This window comes from Leiobunum rupestre, chromosome 10 (genome assembly GCF_980474605.1).
Source record: "Leiobunum rupestre chromosome 10, qqLeiRupe1.1.hap1, whole genome shotgun sequence".
NCBI classification, from domain to species: domain Eukaryota; kingdom Metazoa; phylum Arthropoda; class Arachnida; order Opiliones; family Sclerosomatidae; genus Leiobunum; species Leiobunum rupestre.
Window position 1 is genome coordinate 26,403,713 of NC_143393.1, and position 26,497 is coordinate 26,430,209.

The window sequence follows — 26,497 nt, forward strand, 5'->3', positions numbered from 1 at the left end:
TTGTTTTATCTCAGTCGGAATTACATTCTGATAAATAAATTTAATTCTGGTTTGATAAATTTCGATTTGTTTGACATCAGTATTTTAATCATGGATTTACCACGGTATTGAATAACATTTCTGTCAAATGGAATGGGAATGGATGGAAAACGAAAATTTCTGTCAAATGGAATGGATGGAAAACGAAAATTTCGTGAGTGGGATGTTTCCCTACGACTCTTGTGTTTCTATAAAATACGGGAAGTCACGTGTCAGGGTTGTCTAATTTAAATAAATTTGAGTTAATTAAATAAGGTTATTTTTTTAAATCATAATTTAAATCACGTATTGTTCTTCAGTGTATTTATGAAAATGTATGATAGTAGATTCTTTAGAAATTTCAATTAAGAGAAAATGCAATTAAATTTTATTTTTATTCATAATTCAAGTTAATACGGATTAATTTAAACTATAGTTTACGTTATCCCGGCACTCAAACTATTTATCAAGTTTTCAAGAAAAACAGGCATAAAACCTTAGAAAATCAGTAAATCAATAATATTTTCGTTTTTTTATCAAAAAATAAACAATGAAATTGAAAGTAAAATAAATAATTAATTCAATTTAAGTTCATATTAAAATATTACTACCTTTCTCGCCAAATGTTCGAATTCACGAATGTATAATTAAATTTAGCTTTTTTGCTTGTTAGACGGATGGTTTCGTATTTACGGATTAAAATTTTAGTTTCGTTTTTCTTAGAATCTTTCACTGAAAAAATTGTTTATTTTTATGACACGAGTTTTTACCAGTATCTAAGAATTTGGATTTAGTTAGGAGTTAGGTTTTTTAGCTACTTCTGTGTCCTTAATTAACGTTCGTCATTCTGGTAAACGAGTTTTTTGGGCTGATAACGTATTCCTAAACACATTTCACCGCGTTCCCAAGGTTACGACAAACGGTCGGATTTGCAATTTTTACGTATTAAAATACCTTGTCCTTGTAGTTTGAAAATGTACAGTTCGGTGGTTTTAATTTAGTGTTAGAACCATGTAATTTCAGTTTTGAGGTCCCGATAAATTTTGGTTTTTAATGTTGAAAACTGATAGATTTTAACGTTGAAAACTGATAGATTTTAACGTTGAAAACTGATAGATTTTAACGTTGAAAACTGGTAGATTTTAACGTTGAAAACTGGTAGATTTTAACGTTGAAAACTGATAGATTAACGTTGAAAACTGATAGATTAACGTTGAAAACTGATAGATTAACGTTGAAAACTGATAGATTTTAACGTTGAAAACTGGTAGATTTTAACGTTGAAAACTGGTAGATTTTAACGTTGAAAACCCTGGTAGATTTTAACGTTGAAAACTGGTAGATTTTAACGTTGAAAACTGGTAGATTTTAACGTTGAAAACCCTGGTAGATTTTAACGTTGAAAACTGGTAGATTTTAACGTTGAAAACTCTGGTAGATTTTAACGTTGAAAACTCTGGTAGATTTTAACGTTGAAAACTCTGGTAGATTTTAACGTGGAAAACTGGTAGATTTTAACGTGGAAAACTGGTAGATTTTAACGTGGAAAACTGGTAGATTTTAACGTGGAAAACTGGTAGATTTTAACGTGGAAAACTGGTAGATTTTAACGTGGAAAACCCTGGTAGATTTTAACGTTGAAAACTCTGGTAGATTTTAACGTTGAAAACTGGTAGATTTTAACGTTGAAAACTCTGGTAGATTTTAACGTTGAAAACTCTGGTAGATTTTAACGTTGAAAACTCTGGTAGATTTTAACGTGGAAAACTGGTAGATTTTAACGTGGAAAACTGGTAGATTTTAACGTGGAAAACTGGTAGATTTTAACGTGGAAAACTGGTAGATTTTAACGTGGAAAACTGGTAGATTTTAACGTGGAAAACTGGTAGATTTTAACGTGGAAAACTGGTAGATTTTAACGTGGAAAACTGGTAGATTTTAACGTGGAAAACTGGTAGATTTTAACGTGGAAAACTGGTAGATTTTAACGTGGAAAACTGGTAGATTTTAACGTGGAAAACTGGTAGATTTTAACGTTGGAAAACTGGTAGATTTTAACGTTGGAAAACTGGTAGATTTTAACGTGGAAAACTGGTAGATTTTAACGTGGAAAACTGGTAGATTTTAACGTGGAAAACTCTGGTAGATTTTAACGTTGAAAACTCGGGTAGATTTTAACGTTGAAAACACTGGTAGATTTTAACGTTGAAAACTCTGGTAGATTTTAACGTTGAAAACTCTGGTAGATTTTAACGTTGAAAACTCTGGTAGATTTTAACGTTGAAAACTCTGGTAGATTTTAACGTTGAAAACTCTGGTAGATTTTAACGTTGAAAACTGGTAGATTTTAACGTTGAAAACTCTGGTAGATTTTAACGTTGAAAACTCTGGTAGATTTTAACGTTGAAAACTCTGGTAGATTTTAACGTTGAAAACTCTGGTAGATTTTAACGTTGAAAACTCTGGTAGATTTTAACGTTGAAAACTCTGGTAGATTTTAACGTTGAAAACTCTGGTAGATTTTAACGTTGAAAACTCTGGTAGATTTTAACGTTTAAAACTCTGGTAGATTTCTGTTAGAAACCCTTTGAAATACCTTTCAAAGAATTAGGCTTAGAGAACCCTAGGTTATGGCAGTGGTGTAGAAAGTAGATTTCCCGTCTATACAAAATGTAAACTCACCCGTAAATTAGTTCTCCTGGAAACAAATTGACTCACTGAAGTCGACAAAAGAGAATTTTTGTCGCATCGGACAAAATTGCTTTCCCAATAGTAGGTTCCCGATTCTCCCCCTCTTTTGTAATTTGGGAAAAATAGGCGATACTGCCATCTGGCGTCAAAGGCGGTTATTACTAGGGAATATTTCGATTATTCTTCGGCCGCATCTTTAACATCCGCGCTATAGTTTCACCAATAGAAATTACTCATTTTCCTTATCGTTTGTAAGAAGTTCTCGATTAAATCGTTACTTGTCCCTCATTCATAAACGCTTCCACTCGTGAGCTGGAAATCGCGTACGAGTGCAGACTGCTTTACAGGGAAACAGACATTTAAGGGAAGCCATTGAAGGTTCTATTTTTATAATTTTATTTACACTAGATGGCGTCAATTAGGGAATTAGCCTCTTAAGTATTTAACCTATGGCGGGGCCCCTCAATATCCCCCTCCCCCTTCTGACGTGGGGCCTGTATTTGGCCCCTAGGCATCGATCTTCTTTGGGCCCTTCAATATCCCCCTTCCCCTTCTGACGTGGGGTCCGTATTTGGCCCCCAGGCGTCGATCTTCTTTGGGCCCTTCAATATCCCCCCTCCCCCTTGTGACGCGGGGCTCCTATTTGACCCCTGCTCTTGGTGGGCCCCTTGGCTTCCGCCTAGTCAGCGTTATGGTTTATGGGACACGGCTGTTAATCAGAGGATTATTTATTTAAATTGTTCATACAAACAGGGAATATCGCGGAATTGGAAACTGGGAACACCTGGGAATATCGCGGAATTGGAAACTGGGAATATCGCGGAATTGGAAACTGGGAACACCTGGGAATATCGCGGAATTGGAAACTGGGAATATCGCGGAATTGGAAACCGGGAACACCTGGGAATATCGGGGAATTGGAAACTGGGAACACCTGGGAATATCGGGGAATTGGAAACTGGGAATATCGGGGAATTGGAAACTGGGAATATCGCGGAATTGGAAACTGGGAACACCTGGGAATATCGGGGAATTGGAAACTGGGAATATCGGGGAATTGGAAACTGGGAATATCGCGGAATTGGAAACTGGGAACACCTGGGAATATCGGGGAATTGGAAACTGGGAATATCGGGGAATTGGAAACTGGGAATATCGGGGAATTGGAAACTGGGAACACCTGGGAATATCGGGGAATTGGAAACTGGGAATATCGGGGAATTGGAAACTGGGAATATCGGGGAATTGGAAACTGGGAATATCGCGGAATTGGAAACTGGGAACACCTGGGAATATCGCGGAATTGGAAACTGGGAATATCGGGGAATTGGAAACTGGGAATATCGGGGAATTAGGAACACCTGGGAATATCGGGGAATTAGGAACACCTGGGAATATCGCGGAATTGGAAACTGGGAACACCTGGGAATATCGCGGAATTGGAAACTGGGAACACCTGGAAATATCGGGGAATTGGAAACTGGGAACACCTGGAAATATCGGGGAATTGGAAACTGGGAACACCTGGAAATATCGGGGAATTGGAAACTGGGAACACCTGGAAATATCGGGGAATTGGAAACTGGGAACACCTGGAAATATCGGGGAATTGGAAACTGGGAACACCTGGAAATATCGGGGAATTGGAAACTGGGAACACCTGGAAATATCGGGGAATTGGAAACTGGGAACACCTGGAAATATCGGGGAATTGGAAACTGGGAACACCTGGAAATATCGGGGAATTGGAAACTTGGAACACCCGGAAATATCGGGGAATTGGAAACTTGGAACACCTGGTAATATCGGGGAATTTGAAACTTGGAACACCTGGTAATATCGGGGAATTTGAAACTTGGAACACCTGGTAATATCGGGGAATTTGAAACTTGGAACACCTGGTAATATCGGGGAATTGGAAACTTGGAACACCTGGTAATATCGGGGAATTGGAAACTTGGAACACATGGAAATATCGGGGAATTTGAAACTTGGAACACCTGAAATATCAGGGAAATTCATATTGTTTAGTCAAAAACAGGGAAATTTATGAGGGTTCAGAGAGTTTTCCTTAAAGAGTACGAATTTACGTCAGTAAGTTTTCTTATTAAAAATTCTACTTTATTACTATTATGTAATTAGTTTGAATTGAGATTATCTTGCACCTGGGAAAATCAGGAAAATAACAGTGGGAAATCGATTTGAAATACCCTGCACAAATAGTTATTTCCAAAGCCGATAGACTGCTGTTTATGCCACACGTTCTCCTTACGCGTTTTATAGCACAGGCTTAATCTACATTTTCTCTCTAGTATGGTTCCAGCCAAATCAATCGATGACAGCCTGTTCTACGGCTAACAGGGGGAAGTAGAATAAGGTTCTTGCTAGGATATTTTGACCATGCAAATACGGCGGAAAGCCTTGTTATCACCTCTTCATCTTGGCACTGGGGATATTAACCTCTTGAAGACCAGCCTAGTAAGTGGGTGAGAACTTAATGACTGCAAGCGGCTAACGCCCCCAAGCGTGAAATTTTCGTCATGTTTGTGTCGGGAATACGACACGTTTTTATTAATTACATCGGATTTTTATTGATATTTTTAATAAAAGCATTTTTAACGGGTGGTCCATAGTCTAGCGTGATTCATGATCTTAGAAGCTTTTCTCTGAATAATACTGAATGTCATAACAACAAACACTTTCATTGTTGTTTTGACGCGATGTATTTGGGCCATAAAGCAGATGGTAATGGTACTTGGACCTCAACATCACCACGGTTACCTTGTTTTCTCTGTTGTCAAAAGTACCATTCTATTAGTTAACCCGGCCACCGGTAATTGACTTCACGTGTCACAAGTTGGTTTAAAGCAAGTGTCGGTTCAACTTTAAGTAGCTCTTTTTTCAACAGGTGTCGCTATCGTCGTAATCAAAACAAGATACAGGGTTGCCACACGTCAGGGAATTTAAGAATGGACCTAAAAATTCGGGGAAATGTCAGGGAATTTTTAGAATTTGTAAAAAGTCAGGGAATTAAATTTTATCTTGGGCACTTTTTTAAGGTTAGTTTTTAGACCAGATCTATGACAAATTCTATGATTGTCATTTATTTCCTTGAAAGTTTGGCTAATTTTTTTAACATTGCAATAACCTTTTTACTGAAATATAAGTTCATTAAAATTTAACTTCTGATAAAAGTCAACTATAAAATGAAAATTTGGCCTTAAAATGGTCAGGGAAAACGGGGAATAGTCAGGGAATTTGAATCTCAAAATTTTGTGGCAACCCTGAGATAGCAGAGCTACATTTTGACCCAAAAGTCGGTACTTATCCATGTTCCGTACGAACCCTAGATAAGTCAGGGATTTACAATTTGGTGAAAAAATTCCAGGATTTAAATAATATCGTAAAAAGTCAGAGAAAATGGAGTATCTTATCTCGGGTGCTCATGTCTGGCTTATTAAATATAATTAAGTTTGTGATATTTCAAAAGTATTGTTTCATTTGATACTTTTACCTATGAAAACTTGAAATGATGAAAATTGGCCGTTATATTACCAAACAGGTCAAGGATATTGCCAAAAATTAATCAGGGATACCCTCGATAAATCGGGGATTTGAAATCCGAAAATTTCGTGCGACCCCTAGCGTTGATTGAATCGGTTGTAAATTCGTCATTATCATAAGTTACAGTAATTTTAAACAATATTTTTTACATGGAATGTATAATTTAGGTTAAAGTTAACTAAGTAGAGTATAAGTAATATAAATAAAATGCTCTACAGTGGCTCTCTGACGACGTTACCCGTTGGATATATTGAATTTTAGCTTCCTTTAACATTAATAGATGGCACCACGCTCTCCACTAAAGTCGCTTTTTTTCGAAGAATCGGGTAGGACCATCTCTAATAACAGGGGCCTTTTCATAATACAGGTGGCCATGACAGTGCCGACAGTTGCTATTATTATTCCTGTAATTTTATAAAAGTGTGTATACATTTAATTTTGCAGGAAATAAAAATAATTTGAATTGAATTATTTTCTTTTCAACCGATAGATAGTACTTGTGGCTGACACTAGATGGGGTAAACATTCCCACAGCTTCGACCTGTATTAACTTCTTATCATGAATTAGTTTGTCAGAACAGAGGTGAATTAGATCCTGTACGCATCAAAAAGATTGCTAAAGCGTAACATTTAAATGGCTACATCAAATATTTTATAAATTTTTAATTGTCTAATTATTATGAGTATTTTCCAACAAAATAACTAAAGAATTATCCAAAAATCAGCTCCCTTTAAAACCTAGAATACGTAATGCAGTTCACGTTCCAAAAACCCAAACCTTAATTTAGGCTCTTACAAAATGGATTATAATTATATTTAAACGCCTTTAACGCAGTTGTTTAAAATACAATTTTCAGTCCCATTTTCAAGCTAGCTAGCAGCGGGTAAAAATCTAAAAATCCGCTCGTTAAAATAGGGCTTAAAAATCATTTAAAAATGATATTGACATTTTGCTTAACCAGGGTACGCGACGAAAAGCGTGTTTGGACAATATTAAAAACGCTATTGGCCGATACTGGTATTAGAAAATTTCTTTCAGAAAACATTTTAAAATAAGACAATTATCGATGAACTAACTAATGATAATATTTGATTTGATTGGCCGCGCCACGTACGCCAGACTTCCGAAGCTAGATCGGACTTTTTTTAAGACTGGGGGTTACGAGTGTAAGTAAATAATAAACAACGATATTCGAATTGTGATATAAATTGAGGGATTTTTCTAAAAATCAATAAATCACGATTTAAATTGAGGGATTTTTCTAAAAATCATTAAATCACGATTTAAATAGTTATTTTTCCAAAAACATTAAATCACTTATTATACTTCAATGTATTTATAAAAAAGTATACAAAAGTAGGCTATCCTGCAATAAGAAATTCGGATCAAACTAAATTAAATTTAGTTTTTAAAATATATATTTTAGTTTACCGTTTTACTCAAATTATTAATTAATTTCTCAAGAAAAAGAAGCATAAAACTGTAAATAAATAAAAAATAACAAAAGCAATAAAAATCGGATTTAAATTAAATAGATTTTTTTCACATGACGGAATTCGCCTAGAATTTTTCAATCAATTATATAAACCTTTAAAAAAGCATTTAGTTGTGCTACTAACTGATAAAAATTGTAGTGAGATCAGATTTGTGTAGCGGTCGGGGTTGGTTCACTTTTATTCAATAGATAAAGCTCTCAAAATTATTCGTATAACGTTTTGATCAAGTAATTTATATTTCTGTATTATCCGATTAATTTTTTGATAAATTTGTAAAATTAATCGTTTCTTTTCGGTAAAAAGTTCAATTTTTACGAATAATACATGTTTTTCCGAAATAATAACCGGTAAATTTCTTTGTTTACATTTTCCCCCCGAAAAAAATCAATTTAAACATGGATAATGATTAACCGTCCCCGACCTCTAGATTTGTGTGACAAGAAATATTATACGTATTTTTTCGGCGTCTTAGTAGGTAAAAAAGTGTTACCTCAGTTGTTATTCGTTTTAGCTCTTATTTCGATCAAGTTCTTTATTTTAAGCCAAGTTTAAAATAGAATTAGGCAGAAAAGAATAGCCCCCCCCCCCCTCGCTAAATTCCTCAGTTATCAAGCGCTGAAATTCTCCTCAGAATCTCAGATACAATTAAAAGACTCGTAAGAATAAATGCTAGTTCGTGTCAATCTTTGGAATCAGCGGTTGCCAAAGAGTCGTCGCCTTTGGGAGTACTGTCAAACCGAGTCGTCTTTACTACGCTTAAAAAGCTAACGTAAGTCGTTAGGAGTTGTCGGCGAATGGGACGCCGACCTAGTACGATTAAAAGGAGTTTTCAATGCCAACGAATGAAAGAGATTCGTTAAATCGTTGAAATTAACGACAGACGCGCTGTCAAGTTGAACTGTCTATCGCGTTAAAAAAATTGGGTGAAGTCGACGCGAGTTGACGGTGAATTAGGGACGACTCCGGCGTATCTTCGGCGCGGCCGACAATTAGATTCGGCCCCCTTATTCGTCAGCGCTACCGGTGACGTAGGTGTGACGTCAGTCCCGGGCCTCCGTGACGTCAGAGTATTCCCGGTCTTTGGGTGCCCTTTCACGCGACTCACCACCTAATATCCGGCGACAGGCGCGAACGACACGGACTTTACCCGACTGCGAGACTAGACCGCGATGTTAGCTAAGCCTCTGTCTTTTTGAAGTGACTAGAGAAGGATTTCGTAGCGATTTCCCGAGAATAAATAAGTGTTTGGATTATTTTTTATCTCGCTGTTCTAGTTTATTTTAAGAGCTTTGAACTTAATGACATTACCGATATAAGTCTCTGTTGGGAGAAAAACGAGACAATTTTCCAAGAAAGAGTTTTTAAATTTATTGTTAAACCAAGGTCTGCGGATGAACCCTGAGATTACATACCTGTAAAGTTAATTTTTTCACTTAATTTATTCAAGGGTAGTAGTAAAAATGAGAAATCGATAGCCAATAATTACTTAGAACGCGATAAACTAAGTTTTTTGGAATCCGGTATTTCGAAACTAATTCGGCTTTTGGGATAATAGGCCTTGGTTTTGATGTTGCTTCTGCGTCACGGGTGATGTATCGATGACGTTTTTCAACGAAATGCCCTGGACATAAGGTTAAATTCGACGAGGCATCCTGTTTTTAAGCATAAACTGAACTGAACTTAAACGTATTTCGTGACGAATGAGGGAAAAGTCAGGGAAAGGTTAGGGAATTTTAAAAAAAATAAATATTAAGGGAAAAGTCGGGGAATTAAATTTTATCTTGACACTTGTAGGTAATTTTACTCTAGATCTATGACAAATTCTATGATTATTATTTATTTCCTTGAAATTTTGGCTAATAGCAATAACCTTTTTAATGAAATATGAGTCTAGTTAAATTTATTAACTTCTGAAAAAAGTTAAGCATATAAAATAAAACTTTTGGCCTTAAAAAGTCTGGGAAAATCTCTTAATAATCGCCAGGGAATTTAAATCTAAAAATTTTGTGGCAACCCTGTACATAAACCAGTTCAGCAATCGTAGCTTTTTTTATGGAAAGGCCTATTTAGAAATAATGATGTCATGTTATTTAACATTGGTGTCTATTTGCTTCCTATTTATCCTATTTTTTAAGTCTTTTTTTAAATATAAGTGGAAGTAAGCATTGTAATTATTTTTGTATTAGATCTAAAATTTTAATAATTCGATTTAAATAATTTTTTAAATTAATATTTATCAAAATAATTTATTTATTAATATAATTTAACCATTTTCCAAAACTAAATTTAATATCAATTTGATTATAAATCGTGTTATTTTAAGTTTTTTGTATTCAAATAATTCATTTCAAGTTTAGTTAACTTGAACCGAGAATACGTTTTTCGTAAATAACTCTGAATTGCGGAGATATCTTTGGGGGTTGTGTCGAGAAATTAATATCACTAGGGACCATACTTCCGAGGAGAGGTAATTTTGGCTTGCCAACTTGTTATAAATAAAATTACGATATCATTTCGATTTAAATTTTTTAAATTAAATTTTTTTTGCATTACTCTTATTAGCAAAAATAGAAATCAATCATTTGGACAGGTAAAACGATTATAATAAAAATCAATAAATTCTTAAAGTGGGAAGTTATACCAAATTTATTGATTAGTTTTTATTTTTAGGTCAAATCCTTGGGAGATATGGAAGGTTAAATTTACTTTTGGTGAGACGAATCACGCAATGTGTCGTGCGATTTAGTCAGTCAAATGAACTTTGCAGCGCCCCCTATTATAAAGAAACATTTCCGGTTTTCCATTGTTATTTATATTTTTAGTCTGATAATTTTTTAGGTAAGGTATGACCGCGTCTGAATAAATATTGAAACACCTGATAATTCAGCTATTAAAAACTCACTTATTGGAGAAATGTTTTACTGAATTTTCTTCATTTAAAAATAAATTTATTTTAAATATTACCCGAAAAGAAACGAATACCAATTTTTTTTTAATTTTCAAACAAAATTTTGCGTTATTTTTTTTAATAATAGAGACTTGGCACTCCGTAGCTTTGGCCATGGCCGCCATTGTGATCATATGTTTCTCCCCACGATTGAAAAAAGCTGTGACGTAGCACTGCCAAGTCCCTATTGCTAATTTCGTGAACAGGGTTTGAAAATAATTTTTTCGCTCCTGGTAGTTGACTCCTCCCGTAACACCGGTGTATGGCGTGTAGAACAGTTCTACAGGCGTTGATTTTTTTGGTCTACTAATATTTTAAATTTAATTCAGAAAACAATATTTCTTTAGTCTAAATAAACGCGTAAATAGGCAAATTTCTTAGTCTTATTAAATTCTTTAAGAAATAAATTTCGTTAAAATTGGTACTCTTAAATATATAGTGTTCTATATAAAATGCAGCCTTCTGCCCCCCCCGCACTGTTTCCTTATAGAGAGAGAGAGAGAGAGAGAGAGAGAGAGAGAGAGAGAGAGAGAGAGAGAGAGAGAGAGAGAGATAGGTTTGGGAGACAGAAAGTCTGTCCTGACGCTATGTAGAGGTTGAGTCTCTGCCCATAGCGTGTAAAGCAGTTGGTAGACGAGGGATTGGCCAAAAGTCGGCAACTGTGCGTTACTCATACTTTATTCACGACGTTCCAGACTTGTTAACCAATTACTTTTAAAATCTATTTTAACGAAGCGAAACCATTGATACTGGGATATATTATTTAGGACGAGGTTACGCTATGGTTGATAAGGTAAAATGTAATTAATGGAATTACACTGTAGGGAAATTTACCTTACCGTCTTCTCGTAAAATTTTACCGTAAAACGTTATTTATTAACTTATAACTAAGTTAATTCTGGAAAATAATATTTTTTTTAAATAACACTGTTGTAATTTTTTTTTAATTTGTTAAAGATCTTATATATATATATATATATAAACATTGTAATATGTTATATTTAAACATTGTAATATGTTATATTTAAACATTGTAATATGTTATATTTAAACATTGTAATATGTTATATTTAAACATTGTAATATGTTATATTTAAACATTGTAATATGTTATATTTAAACATTGTAATATGTTATATTTAAACATTGTAATATGTTATATTTAAACATTGTAATATGTTATATTTAAACATTGTAATATGTTATATTTAAACATTGTAATATGTTATATTTAAACATTGTAATATGTTATATTTAAACATTGTAATATGTTATATTTAAACATGGTAATATGTTATATTTAAACATGGTAATATGTTATATTTAAACATGGTAATATGTTATATTTAAACATTATAATATGTTATATTTAAACATTATAATATGTTATATTTAAACATTATAATATGTGATATTTAAACATTATAATATATTATTTTTAAACAGTATAATATATTATTTTTAAACAGTATATTATATTTAAACATAATATATGTTTTATCATAATGTATTATGTTTTATCATAATATGTTATATTTAAACATTATAATATATTATTTTTAAACAGTATATTATATTTAAATATAATATATAATGTTTTATCATAATGTGTTATGTTTTATCATAATGTGTTATGTTTTATCATAATGTGTTATGTTTTATCATAATGTGTTATGTTTTATCATAATGTGTTATGTTTTATCATAATGTGTTATGTTTTATCATAATGTGTTATGTTTTATCATTATAAATTATATTTAAACATTATAAATTATATTTAAACATAATGCTGTCTGTTAATATGTAACAACGACTATAGATGGCAGTCCAATTTATTTAGCTGCAGCTTAGTAACGTATTTAATTGTGAGGGAATACAGAGGAGGAGGAGGGAGGGTGGGGCGGTGATGCGTCGGGGGAGGATGCTCGGCCACCCCGTCGCATGCGGCGCAGAGCAGCCGAACACGGAGCGAGAGCGGACAGAACGCTCGCAACGGATCGAATTCGAGCTCGTCTCCGCAGCTTCCCGCGACGCGTTTCGGAGCTAGTTGAGAAACATTCAATGGACAGATGATCAACAAAAAGAAGAGATTGCTTACGTAAGCAGCGTTTAACGCGGTTATACCAGTTAAAAAGCCGGGTTTTGTTAAAATTGAAAGTCGCCGTCCGAAGATCGCGTTGGATATTTGTATTGACCAATGTGTGTTACGATCATGGTCTCTATTATTTCGACGCTAGATTTGTCATTTTTACAGGTAAGAATAGATTTGTCAAGCGCGAAAACATGCTCGTGATTTAATCTTTTGCGTTTTCACTCGAAACTGTATTTCGGGTTTTTTAGGGGGTTTAGATAGTGTCGTTAAACGTGAGGTTAGTTACCTTTGATCTTTTACCCCGCATTGTCTGGGAGTACGTGCTTTAAACTCCAAAATGGTTCCGCAGCGTCCCTTTCAAAACATTTCCGCTTTTTATATTTTAGCGTTAGAAGCCGCAACATCGATTCGAATGAGTGTTTCCGGTTGGTCATTTACAGTGACGCTACTTGTAATGGGGTAATCCCATAAATTATACAGTTTATAAACTGTATCTTATCCTTTACATAACAGTGATGCCAGATCGGGGTACAAATTTCCCACATCTAGGGAAATTTGGAGCTCAAAAATTCGAACATCTATGGAAATTTCGACCTAGAAAATTCGAAAAGGAAATCTAGGGAAATTTCGACCTAGAAAATTCGAAAAGGAAATCTAGGGAAATTTCGACCTAGAAAATTCGAAAAGGAAATCTAGGGAAATTTCGACCTAGAAAATTATTATTTAGGCCTTTGTTAAAAATTTAAACTGAAAAATCAAACAATAGTAGCGGTGAGTTTTGGGTAAATAGTTCGATATTGATAATATAGATGGCGCTTTATTTTATGTTATAGCAGGTTGACCAGACTTCCTATATTTTTAATGCCTTACTATAAATTCCTTTAATTTCACCTGTTTTCCTATAATTTCACGGTCTTTGGAAAATGAAAGAACTTTTTGGTACGTATCATAGAACATCTAGTGAAAATCCTGCCGCTTTCGAACAAAATTATCAATATTCTAGGTGATTCTAGTCAAAGTATACCGATATACTGGGGTGGAGTGGTTAGCACTTTCACCTCGCAGCAAGAGGAGCCGGATTCGATCCCAGCTTGTGGCACTGGGTGAAAAACTCGGAACAACTCCTTCTGCGTTGAGTTTGCAAGTTCTCTCCCCACTGGTTTAAGGGGTTTTCCCCTGAGTTCTTCGGTTTCCCCTTCCATGAAAACTTGTCTAGGTTAACGGTAATAGTTAGTGTAGGGAGCTGTTGGCTCGATCTCGTGGCATGCAGGGCTTGCCACCACCCTCCTACGCATTGTAACCCGGCCACCTGAATTAAGGGCTTCAAAAGTCGCATGATAACTTAGGCCTAAGGTGGTGCCTTGGGTATTAGCCTAGCTTATTATTATTATTATTATATGCAATAATTGCATTATTATTTTTCCTTTATTTTCCTATAATTTGCCTATATTATCCTATTGTTTGCCTATTTTATTTCCTATATTATCCTATAATTCTCCTCTAAAATCCTTATTTTTCCTATAAAATTTTCAAATTATTTCCCTGGTCACCCTGATATAGCGGCCTATGGCATAATTATTTTGATAACAATGAAAACAACTTTTTTCCCAGGATTATTTATGTAATTTTTATGTACATCTGAATATCGGGAATATTTGATCCAAAAAGGGAAATTACCACGCCGCTAAAGGGAAATTTCATTTTCGCGATCTGGCATCCCTGTTTACATATCTTTATGGGAACATCGTCCAAAACGGTCTATGACAATTTATAAATCCACTTTTTGTATTCTATTTTGTTAAATCGGTAATTATTTTACAAAAACTATTTAAAATTGACGTTTTAAGTTATATTTTGATCTACGTTTTCGATGATTTTTATTTATTTAATTGAAAAACGATTCGGGAGTTCTTACTCGCCACTCTAATTTAGATAACATTAATTTTAGCTTTATTCTACAGCTCGATGGATTCCTTACCCCATCTGGTGGCGTAAAACGTGACTAAACATTGACAGGTTTTCCCCTTAACGATTTCTTTATGATAGCGTGTAAACAGAGTAAATCGTATTTTGAGTAGCTTGTCGAATTAATTAGGCTAATTAATTTTTGCCGCATCGTTTCTAATTTTGGGTCGAGATGACTTTGGCGAAAAACCAAAGCATCGAACTTTCGTTTATTGCTGAGTTGTGTCGATTTTTTTTTCCGCTTATCGATTTAGCAGATTCATTTGGGGGAAATTGGCACTAGCGCCATCTCTCAAGAACTGTGGTATATTATAATAATTATTATTACTTTAAGGGTTGGCACATTCTCGATTTTTTTGTATAATTAAATCAGGTTTTTTTTATTTTACAGAATTTATTGATTTTGATACTATGGCTCTTTTCCTCTATAATTATCGGATATTTTACTTTTATCAGTTAGCTAATTTTGAATTAAATTTAATTAAGATTTAATATTTTAAGTTTGCTCCGATTTTCTATGTATTTTAATTTTTAAAGAACCTATTTTTTGCCATTTTTTATTCCTCTATTGAAATATATGGTGTGAGTTAAATCAAAGATTGATTTAACAAAATCACTTGATCAGTTAATCCTGATTAATAAATTTCTAATAAAAGAAAGTAAAGTATTTGTTCACATTTTTACGCTATTAGAAACGGTAGTTTTTCCAAATTGAAAATGATAATCCCGACCTTGAAAATAACGGCCTTAGTTTAGTTAGGGTGTATACACTTTTTGGGAATTTGGGGGTTAAGCTCGATCAACTTCTTGCAGCCCCTCGCTAGGAAGGCTTGTGGTATAGTCTAAGTGCACCCTACCAAACAAGAGGGGTTATACTCCCTTTAAGTTATAGATTTGGGCACTCCTGACCAGGTACCTAAAATACCTAAAAGCCCCTACTTTTTTCCGAGGTCCTTAAATCACCTTAAAATCTGAATTTGATCCCCCTATTTCTAGTAAATTTGGTGTACCATCGGCCAGTGGCGTAGACAAAGGGGGGGTTCCAAGTCCAGACACCCCCTGGGGCCTACCTTTGACTGTACTAAATTTCCACCCCATTCTCGACCCCCCTCTTAACATTTATATACTTACACCCCCTTGACGAATTTCTGACTACGCCACTGCCATCGGCTTATAATATTGAACCATAATTGTATCGATTCACGTTTATAGATATAATTTACAACATTAGGTGGCGCCACGAGCTCGGCTAAATTGAAATATTCGGTAAAATTCATAATGTGCCTCCCCAAGGTTGGCAAGAACCAACCAGACTAGTTTAAACCGATTTTAACTACTTTTCTTATTAAAAAAATATTGTGAAATGAATTTGAAATATTGAAATTTTAAATACTATTTCAAATAAAAAATGCAGAATATAATATACAGAATAATATATTCTGCATTTTCTATTCCAAAACGAAACTTAAACTTAAGCTTCACTTTTTGTCGTCTCACGAAGTAATGAGAGCCATCCATATATAAGCAATTGGGGGATCTTGAAATACGCCGCCATGGGGTATAAAAGCGGGTAAATGAGTCTGCTATACCTCACCATGGTACTGTTACGCGCAAAAACCATAATTTTGAAATCGGGCAATTTGAGCATTTTAGAAGTAATGAGGGCTAGATATAAGCAATTTGAGCATTTTTTATTAGTTGTTTAACCGGTTTAAACCTCGGGTTACAACCGGTTTTAACTATATTGAATTTTTTAATTTAAAAAAAAGCCGGTTTATAGCTATAATTTACTACATTAGGAGGCGCCAGTAGCTGGCTAAATTGAAATATTCAAAAGTTCAACTATTTTGAGTAAAGATAAGTCATTTTTGTGATAAAATATTTTTACAAATTAAAACTAAGCCAGTTTTTAGAAATATCCTATTTTAAGGCATTTTTGTAAAAATTAAAGCTTAAATAAAGGCCTCATTTTTTTATTAAAATGGTTCCTATTTTATTCCTATTTCCCTATTTTTTTTTTAAGATTTTGGTGGGAGCTTTCAGCTCTGCCTTGAACTTGAATTTGATGGAATGCTTTTTTTGTCAATTCTAGAGAGCGCGAACCGTAATCGGGGCGTGAGGACGCGAAAGGAGAGCCAATGGCGTTCACTTTCAAACTCAACGAGAAACGCATGAACGTGGCGAGCTTCGTTCTGTTCCTGTTTCTCTTCTACGTAGTCAACAGCTTCTGGTACATGAGTAACTACCAAACGGACTCGCCGCGACGCCCGGCCGCCACTTGGGAGCGGTACTTGAAGGACGCCTACAACATGAGCGCCCTCAACGCCACTGACTTCGAGACGCTGGTCAACCTGACGGACTTCCGGTTCCTGATCAACAACGAGCGCTGTCGCAACACCTCCGATCTCTTCATGGTCATCTTCGTCCACAGCGCGCCGGTGAACTTCGAGAAGAGACGCGCTATCCGCGAGACTTGGGGACGGGAGACCAACTTGCGCGAGAACGAAGTGCGCTTGGTCTTCATGGTCGGCACCGTCAACGAGTCCTCCTTGCAACGCTCCTTGGAGGAGGAGAACAGACTGCACGAGGACTTAGTCCAGGGTAACTTCGTCGACAGTTACCGCAATTTGACGTACAAACACGTCATGGGTTTGAAGTGGGTGACGTATTTCTGTCGGCAAGCGCGTTTCGTCTTGAAAACGGATGACGACATTTTCGTGGACACTTTCCAGTTGTCCGGCTACTTAAAGGGGTACCGGGGACCCGGCACCAACAGCCCGCGCGACCTCATGATGTGTTTCCTGATCAGGAACCCCAACGTCAAGAGGACAGAACCTAGTAAATGGCGCGTGAGCTACCAAGAGTATCCCAAGAAGTATTACCCCCGTTACTGTTCGGGCTGGGGCATCGTCATGTCTCCGGACGTGGTGTTCAACCTGTATTTGCAGTCCCCGCAAGTTCCTTATTTCTGGGTGGACGACGTACACGTCTCCGGAGTCTTGGCCAAAAGAATCGGCGTCACGCACGTCGATTTCACCCCTAAATTGGACATCACGGACGAAGACATTAAGAACTGGTTGGACGACACGACGCTGGTCAGGCCCAGGCTATTCGGACATCCGGATTCGGACGTTGAGACCATTTACGCTCTCTGGAATAAGACCATTAAGTATTACGACCAATTTGACAACAAGTCTACCAATTCCAGCTAGAGAAGGTAGTTCGAGGTCGCGGCCAAGGACTATTTTATTTGTTTATATAAAAAGAAGATGAAATTTTGTTTATTTTCTACTATGCCCTTCTTAACGCGTAATGAATAACTTAACATCCCATTAATATCTGTACATAAATGATATATACTTGATTTACCGGTAAAAATTGTCCCGTTCTATTAATGTCCTTAAGTCTGCGGGCAATTAAACTACATTTATTTATATATGTCTACGTAGAGTAAGTATTTCCTCTCTTAAAGGAAATCCATTTTAACGCGCCATCTAACTTTCTCTTTCCAAAATAAAATTAAACTTTTTCATTTATTTACTAGTAACGATTGAAATGAATTTTAAAATAACGAAAGTATTTACGATAAATAATTCGAATTATAAACGCAATCAATCTCTCTTCTTCAGCTTGAGCCAATAATTATTCAAAATTACTCTAAAATAAATCTAATTTAAATTAAACGTCTTTTTAAAAAGTGCTCAAAATTTTTCAAGTATTCGAGAGATAAAAAAATTCTTCCAATACTATTGACTATTCAAATCTCTTCCATCGTAACTTATTATAAATATATGCGAAGTAATATTTATTAAAATTAATCTATAATTATATTTTCCAACTTTTCGGACCGCTTAGAAAGAGAGGATTTTCAACTTGAATATTCAAATTAAAAAATGTTTATAGCTAAACAAATTTGTGCCAAAATAATTGTTGAAATGGCTGGCTACTAAGATAATCGCTTTTAGCTAAAATACGCCAAAGCTAAAAAATGTCTTTCATTTAGTTTTTTTTTCTATATTTATTATCGATGTAAACCTTTTTCAACGTGTTTTGTTCAAAAATATTTGCTCAGGTTTTTTCTTTATTATTAATTAAATTTCCATAAAACAGTACTTCTGATATCGCGAAACTTGCTATTTTTAAACGGGGAATTTGTTATTTTTGAAAATACGGGAGTTTTTTGACTTTTTAAAAAACAAACGAAATAGCTACTATTTTGTAAATAAATAGAGAAATTGATAGATCTAAAAAGTAACGAAGAGTACAATAAGCAGTATTATTCAGTTTTTTTTTAAATAGGACTGTACTTCTGGGACTGAAATATTATCAATTTTTTCTCTCTAGTTTTTAAATTAAGATGTATTTTCGTCGTCGTAATTTCATTTCTGTCAGTCTGAAGATTTATTATTGCAAAATTGAGTAATAAAATGTTTATTTACGGAACACTGATTTTTTTGTTTAATTATTTACGATTCCACCGTGCCCACATCTGTATTTGTGAAATATTTAGTGTTTTACCTGTGGCAATAGTTGGTTTTTTAAAATAAAAAGTGGTCTTGCCCAACTTGTTACGTCACAAGGCACAGCTTTATTACTATATTTTGCGCACGAGCGATTTGCACGCGCGCTAAAAAAACCTCTATTCCTCGCGACTGTAGCGCGCGCTAGTAGGCTTGTGAAAGTAAGAGACTGTGACGTAATAGCAACATTTAAACAAGAAGGCCACGTTAGTTTATAAAAAGAACTGTCTTGATATATACAGAAATTAAAATCTACAAAGATGAAAAGGATGTCGAAAAATATTATATCGCGTCATATTTTCTGGTCCTTTTTATGAAATTTATCCTATCGCAATTCTAAAATTAAGCTGTTGTTGTATTTCTGCATATAATTGTTTATCATCTCAATTTATTTATTTAGCATCTCAATCTATTTATTGGTCATCTCAATCTATTTATTTGTCATCTCAATCTATCTCAATCTATTTATTTATCATCTCAATCTGTTTATCATCTCAATATATTTAGTTAAAATCTCAATATATTTAGTTACCATCTCAATATACTTAGTTACCATCTCAATATATTTAGTTACCATCTCAATATATTTAGTTACCATCACAAATATATTTAGTTACCATCACAAATATATTTAGTTACCATCTCAATATATTTAGTTACCATCACAAATATATTTAGTTACCATCTCAATATATTTAGTTACCATCTCAAATATATTTAGTTACCATCTCAATATATTTAGTTACCATCTCAAATATCTTTAGTTACCATCACAAATATATTTAGTTACCATCTCAATATATTTAGTTACCATCTCAATATATTTAGTTACCGTATCAATATATTTAGTTACCATATCAATATATTTAGTTACCATCTCAATATATTTAGTTACCATCACAAATATATTTAGTTACCATCTCAATATATTTAGTTACCATCACAAATATATTTAGTTAGCATCTCAATATATTTAGTTACCGTATCAATATATTTAGTTACCATCTCAATATATTTAGTTACCATCTCAATATATTTAGTTACCATCACAAATATATTTAGTTACCATCACAAATATATTTAGTTACCATCTCAATATATTTAGTTACCATCACAAATATATTTAGTTACCATCTCAATATATTTAGTTACCATCTCAAATATATTTAGTTACCATCTCAATATATTTAGTTACCATCTCAAATATCTTTAGTTACCATCACAAATATATTTAGTTACCATCTCAATATATTTAGTTACCATCTCAATATATTTAGTTACCGTATCAATATATTTAGTTACCATCTCAATATATTTAGTTACCATCTCAAATATATTTAGTTACCATCACAAATATATTTAGTTACCATCTCAATATATTTAGTTACCATCACAAATATATTTAGTTACCATCTCAATATATTTAGTTACCATCTCAAATATATTTAGTTACCATCTCAATATATTTAGTTACCATCTCAAATATCTTTAGTTACCATCACAAATATATTTAGTTACCATCTCAATATATTTAGTTACCATCTCAATATATTTAGTTACCATATCAATATATTTAGTTACCATCTCAATATATTTAGTTACCATCTCAAATATATTTAGTTACCATCTCAATATATTTAGTTACCATCACAAATATATTTAGTTACCATCACAAATATATTTAGTTACCATCTCAATATATTTAGTTACCATCTCAATATATTTAGTTACCATCTCAATATATTTAGTTACCATCACAAATATATTTAGTTACCATCTCAAATATATTTAGTTACCATCACAAATATATTTAGTTAGCATCTCAATATATTTAGTTACCGTATCAATATATTTAGTTACCATCTCAATATATTTAGTTACCATCACAAATATATTTAGTTACCATCTCAATATATTTAGTTACCATCTCAATATATTTAGTTACCATCACAAATATATTTAGTTACCATCTCAATATATTTAGTTACCATCTCAAATATATTTAGTTACCGTATCAATATATTTAGTTACCATCTCAAATATCTTTAGTTACCATCACAAATATATTTATTTATAAATAAGTATCATAGTATGTTTGCATATTTTGTCTTAACGAATATACAGGTAGATAGTAGGTATGACGTAATAGACTTAAACTTTATGACTGAATTTTTTTTTAATTCTAATATAAATTTTACGTTACGTCATTGAAGAAGTTCCCAATGATGGACACAGGAAAGACCTTCTATTTATTGATGTATCTTTGGGTTCGGCCCCGGAACCGGCAGACGCGAGTATAATGAACTACCTGACCGCATATTATTCCATTCGTGTTGGAAATTGTTTTTAATGATTTTTTAATTCGAATTAAAAATCATTTTAAATATATTTTACAAAATTACCAGGGTAACTTTGAATCCTTCGTTGTCGAACCGTGTTAGACCCGTAGCTAAACCTAGATTTTAATAAAAGAAACTTAATTTTAAATAAAACTAAGAATGAATTCATATCGAAATTTCGTCTACTAATTACGAAACGTAAACATAGATGGCGAAAGAGCGTCACGAAAAATCGAAAGCAGACGAACTTTCGCTACGAAATGTATCAGGATGGAGATAGGAATTTCTGTAGTCCCATGTTCTTAGTAGGGCTCCCACCAGGTCCCTAAAATACCTAAAAGCCCCTACTTTTTCGAGATCCCTAAACCACCTTAAAATCAGAATCCGGTCCCTAAATCACTCTATTTCTAGTAAATTTGCTGAAAAGTACTATCGGCTTATAATATTGAACCAGAATTGTATCGAATCACGGTTATAGCTATAATTTACTACATTAGGTGGCGCCACCAGCTCGGCTAAATCGTCGGTAAAATTCATAATGAACCTCCCTGTTGTAAAGTTGAACTGTTCAATTTTGAGTAAAGATAGTTTTAATTTGTTAAAATATTTTATCAGAAAAATGACCTAAGTCAGTTTTAGAAATATCCTATATTAAAATTAATTTTACTCCTATCTTGGCCCTCGAATTTGTACAAAAATGTCTAAAGATAATAAAATAATTTGAATTGAAAATTAGAGTTTAAATTAAGATCTCATTTTTATTAAAATGGTCCTACTGTTCAAAATTTTATTCCTATTTTATACTATTTCTAGCCTGAAAAATCCCCGATTTTCCTATTTTTTTCTTCAGATTTTGGTGTTGAACGTTGAGGGTCTTTTACCAAATTTAGTGTTAAATAGTCAAGGTATTCCAGGATTACGGTGTCTTAAAAATATCAACGAAATTTAAAGCAGGTCCATTCTTGGAACATGGAGTTTCAGGTTTTTTTTTCTCAATAAAGCATTGACATATTTTGGAAATATAAGAACTCGTTCCTTGCGTACGTTAACATGTCTATTATCAAATGAATTAAAATCACACATTGTTGTCGTCTGAAACCCGGCGACGTCACCATTGTAATTTGCCTATTGATAAAAAACGGTAACTGTCATGGCGGCCACTATTAACACTACAGCTGTGACGTTACAAGTTTTCAAAATCGTATCAGACGACAACACTCTATTGATCTACGTAAAAATAGGAAACTTCGAGAACCTACATGTTACACGTTAATACTTAATTTAATTACATTTAAAGTTGTGATTGGAACAGCTTAATGTTACTAACTCTTGTACGAAATCCAGAAATCCATCTGCAAATCCACCGAAGCGGTACTTTTAATATTTGGAGTAATTTAGTGTTTAATTAATTAATATAAGTATAGATGGCGTAAGAGTTACGTTTTAATTATCTGAGAAGGGAGAAGAACGTTTCAAAGAAAACAATAACATTATTTTTATTTTCTGTGAGGGACATTCACAATAATTTTTTTTTATCAAGCAACAATATATAGTTTAACACATTTATTTTAAAACATCTATCGCCCCAGGAAAATAATATCATCTATGCACAATATTTTTCAGTCTTAAATTCGCCACTTCGCGTATTCAAGAAATCTCGAACTCCAAAATTTTTGGTGAGCCAAAGAAATTAAATAAATTACTTGGAGCCGAGTAGCTTTAGCCATTTTTTTTCTGGTAGATTAAAACAAACTTAAATTATACGCATCTCACTGTTTATTCTTTTTTTTTATACAAGATTCGTCCTCAAACAATCACACTTCTTCGTAAGTGTCATTCTCTAAAGATATCGATCTAAACGGGTAGAACAAAAATAAAACATCATTAACATGGGTCCATAATTATATTCCAGAAGTGTATCAGTTAGTCAGTATGCGGAGTGACGTTTCAATGACGTCATAGTGGAAAACCTACGCGGCTTTAAAACCAATTATGACGCGCCTAGACTAGAATAGGACGCCGATGAAATATTACCTATTTTTAAAGCGCTTGGCAGCGGCGCGCCGACAATTTTGTTTCGGCGGCGGCTTTAGGTTAATTTAATCAGTGGTGGCGGCGTTTGCCGGCGTAAACGTTAAAAATGAGTTTAGGAATATAAATTTTAAAAAATAGTTAACAAAAGGTCTACTCACTAACGTGTACCTTCTTTATTCTAAAAGAAGTTACCAGTATTTCTTTTTGTATTCGTATGTTGCTCGCAGGTGTGGCTTGTGTTCGTTGCAATGGTAACGCGTATCAGCCGGCCATGACATTAAGACGCCCATGGCGGTCACGTGATTATTTCGCGGAATCGTTTGGCGTTTTGCCTCGTGATCTGTCACGATAAATTAATGTCACGGCGACCGTTTCAAGGCGGGGCTTAGCTACGACGCTACGAGCAAGCATCCACTTTGCTAGTTATAATAACATTACCGCCCTCTATTGATTTCAAATATTTAGAACTGAATAAGGCAGCTCGTTCTTAAAATAAAAGTGCGTGTCAAAACTAATGAACATGGCTGGACTAGTGGTATTTCAAAATACCTTTACATTGTTGAAACTGGCTAATTGGTTCTCAGTAAAAGTTTAACACTGACAGAAAGGGGTATTCAAAAGGGATCTTGTGGGGGTTCAGCCCCCCCCCCCCCCGAAAGGGACCAAGGGGATACGAAACGTAGGTAACTTTTAAGTCAGAAATGGTGATGCCCGTTTAGACTCCCCCGCGAATGAATTCTTATGCGAAACGTAAGTCACTTTTAAGTCAGAAAGGGTGATGCCAGTTTAGACTCCCCCGAGAATTAATTCTTATGCGAAACGTAATTAACTCTTAAGTCGGCTTAGACCCCACCGCGAATGAATTTTTTGATACGCACTTGAACTGACACACTTACGTGCAATATAATCATAAGCTTCGAAAGATAGGCTTATAATATTGTCCCCAAAAGAGTGTACACTGACCTGTTGAATGACATTCCGAACATATTGAGCAGTCTGGGCTGTGTGGCCGCTTGCCTTTCAGCGTGGTACTGTTCCGAGAATTCGTGCAATTTGTGAGCTAAGAAGACGGCGTGTTCCCGTTTCTTCAACAGGAATTCGCTGGGCAGTAGCCACTTGTGCTCCAAGCACTCCTCCACAGTTGGTCGTTTACTGGAAACGAACAACCACTCTCTCGTCTTAGTAACTGGACATTAAACAACGCGTTTCCAGTGAAGTACTTACGATGGCGTTCTCTTGAAAATGTGCATTAAGAACCTCGTGGCTTCTTGAGTCACTTCTTTGTGGAGATTCTCGAATCGGTAACGTACGTACGAAACGTTGTCCGCAGTTTCGAGTTCCGTGTCGCCCCGGAAAGGCGACACGCCGCTGAGTCTAAAATACGTCATCGGTTATAATCGGGTTAATTGTAAACTTAGTCGTTTAATTAGTAACGTACAATATGTAAGTAAGAACGGCGACACCCCAAACGTCGGAAGCCGCGCAAACTTCCTCTTTCTTAAGTACTTCCGGCGCCAAATACTCCGTCGTGCCCTTGAAGTCGACTTTGGCGCCCGTTTTAGGTACGAAGTGAGCGCTTCCGAAATCAACCAGTTTTATCTGTAACCTTTTTTGACTAACTAGGACTACGTTGTCCGGGTGCAGTTCCAGATAGCAGATACCGCGGTGATGAAGATAGTCTAAAGCTTCTAATACCTAGGAGTGCGTGACGCGTTATGGCGTGTATTCGAAACAGGATCTCGGGGATAATGACGGTACCTGAGTTATGACTTTGGCGACGGTTTCTTCGTTGTATTGATGCTTGGAGGCCAAATACGTCAGAATGTCCACGCCCGATAACCTTTCCATGACTAGTACGATCAGCGAGTCGTGTTTGCTCGCCTGGATCAAGCGGACGATGCGCTTGTGACACAGGGACTTCATCACTTCGTACTCCCTCTGGACAGCCGCTTCGTTCTCGTTCGTGGTCAGGACTAACTTGGATATTAACGTCTCAGCGCCGCCTTTTAACCACGTTTTTACAACCATTGAGAAACGACCTCTGTAAATAAGTACCAATATCAAATCAATGGGGATGTAAGATGACACTTTGGCCACTAGTGGCGTAACCAAACTAAAGGTCCTCATAGCGGACGGGCGTCTTTTTCGTGTTGAAAGTACGCGTCATCAACACTACCAATGGGATTTCTAGCTCTTAAACGCCACTAGTGGTAAAGGTTTTTAATTACCTTTAACTCGTTTCCAATTAAAAATTTTAATAATTATAGTAGATGGGATAAATTACCTGGTAATTTCGGACACGAAATTGTAGAGGTCGCTGTAGCTACCACCCTCCTTGAGTTCGATGGGATTGTCCTCTTGATCGTAGCTGAAATCTTCCTCCTCCTCTTCCTCCGGAACGGGGTTCTCCTTGGCTCGTTCGGTGGCGTCCTGTTGGAATTTGCGGGCCTTGGAGACGCGGATCTTCTGTCCCGCCCCGCTGGCGGTGGTCGTGGTCGTCTCCGAGGGATTGCTAGGAACGCCCCAGCCAAACTTATTCATGGCCGTCACTCGGAAATGGTACAGCGTGGATGGCGTCAGGTCCTTGACGATGTAGAACTCTTGCTCGATGTTGTCCGCCACTTTGGTCCACGTCTCGTCGTCTAAGAGGAAATCGAGGTAATCGTTTTGGATATACAGCGATTAAATGGTTAAGTACCTGTCTTTTTGTACTCTAATTTGTAACATAAGACGTGGGCATTGCCCGAGAATCGGGGAGCGGCCCACACGACGTAGATTTCCGTGTCCGTGCATTGACTGATTTCGGGCGCGTCTTGCTTGCCGGGAACGT

At 35.1% G+C, this 26,497-nt stretch overlaps 2 protein-coding genes across 3 annotated transcripts in view; one reads left to right on the top strand and one right to left on the bottom strand.

The window, feature by feature from the left end:
• LOC149925257 (beta-1,3-galactosyltransferase 5-like) overlaps positions 1-19,107 on the top strand; it is a 37,577-nt gene extending 18,470 nt beyond the window's left edge. The window contains exons 1-2 of one of the 2 annotated variants that reach the window (XM_090160074.1): positions 12,659-12,971; positions 16,867-19,107. In XM_090160074.1, coding sequence (XP_090016200.1) covers positions 16,913-17,986 — 1,074 coding nt within the window. In that variant the 5' untranslated portion in view covers positions 12,659-12,971; positions 16,867-16,912 and the 3' untranslated portion in view covers positions 17,987-19,107. Of the gene's footprint in view, positions 1-12,658; positions 12,972-16,866 lie in introns of those variants that run through there. The other variant, XM_090160073.1, reaches the window with a different exon arrangement.
• Positions 19,108-23,103: 3,996 nt separating this feature from the next.
• Obsc (Obscurin) overlaps positions 23,104-26,497 on the bottom strand; it is a 50,806-nt gene continuing 47,412 nt past the window's right edge. Inside the window, exons 64-70 of the mRNA XM_090161718.1 lie at positions 26,366-26,497; positions 25,952-26,309; positions 25,426-25,708; positions 25,106-25,362; positions 24,892-25,041; positions 24,631-24,819; positions 23,104-23,487 (exon numbers count right to left, since the gene is read on the bottom strand). Coding sequence (XP_090017844.1) covers positions 23,448-23,487; positions 24,631-24,819; positions 24,892-25,041; positions 25,106-25,362; positions 25,426-25,708; positions 25,952-26,309; positions 26,366-26,497 — 1,409 coding nt within the window. The 3' untranslated portion in view covers positions 23,104-23,447. The remainder of the gene's footprint in view (positions 23,488-24,630; positions 24,820-24,891; positions 25,042-25,105; positions 25,363-25,425; positions 25,709-25,951; positions 26,310-26,365) is intronic.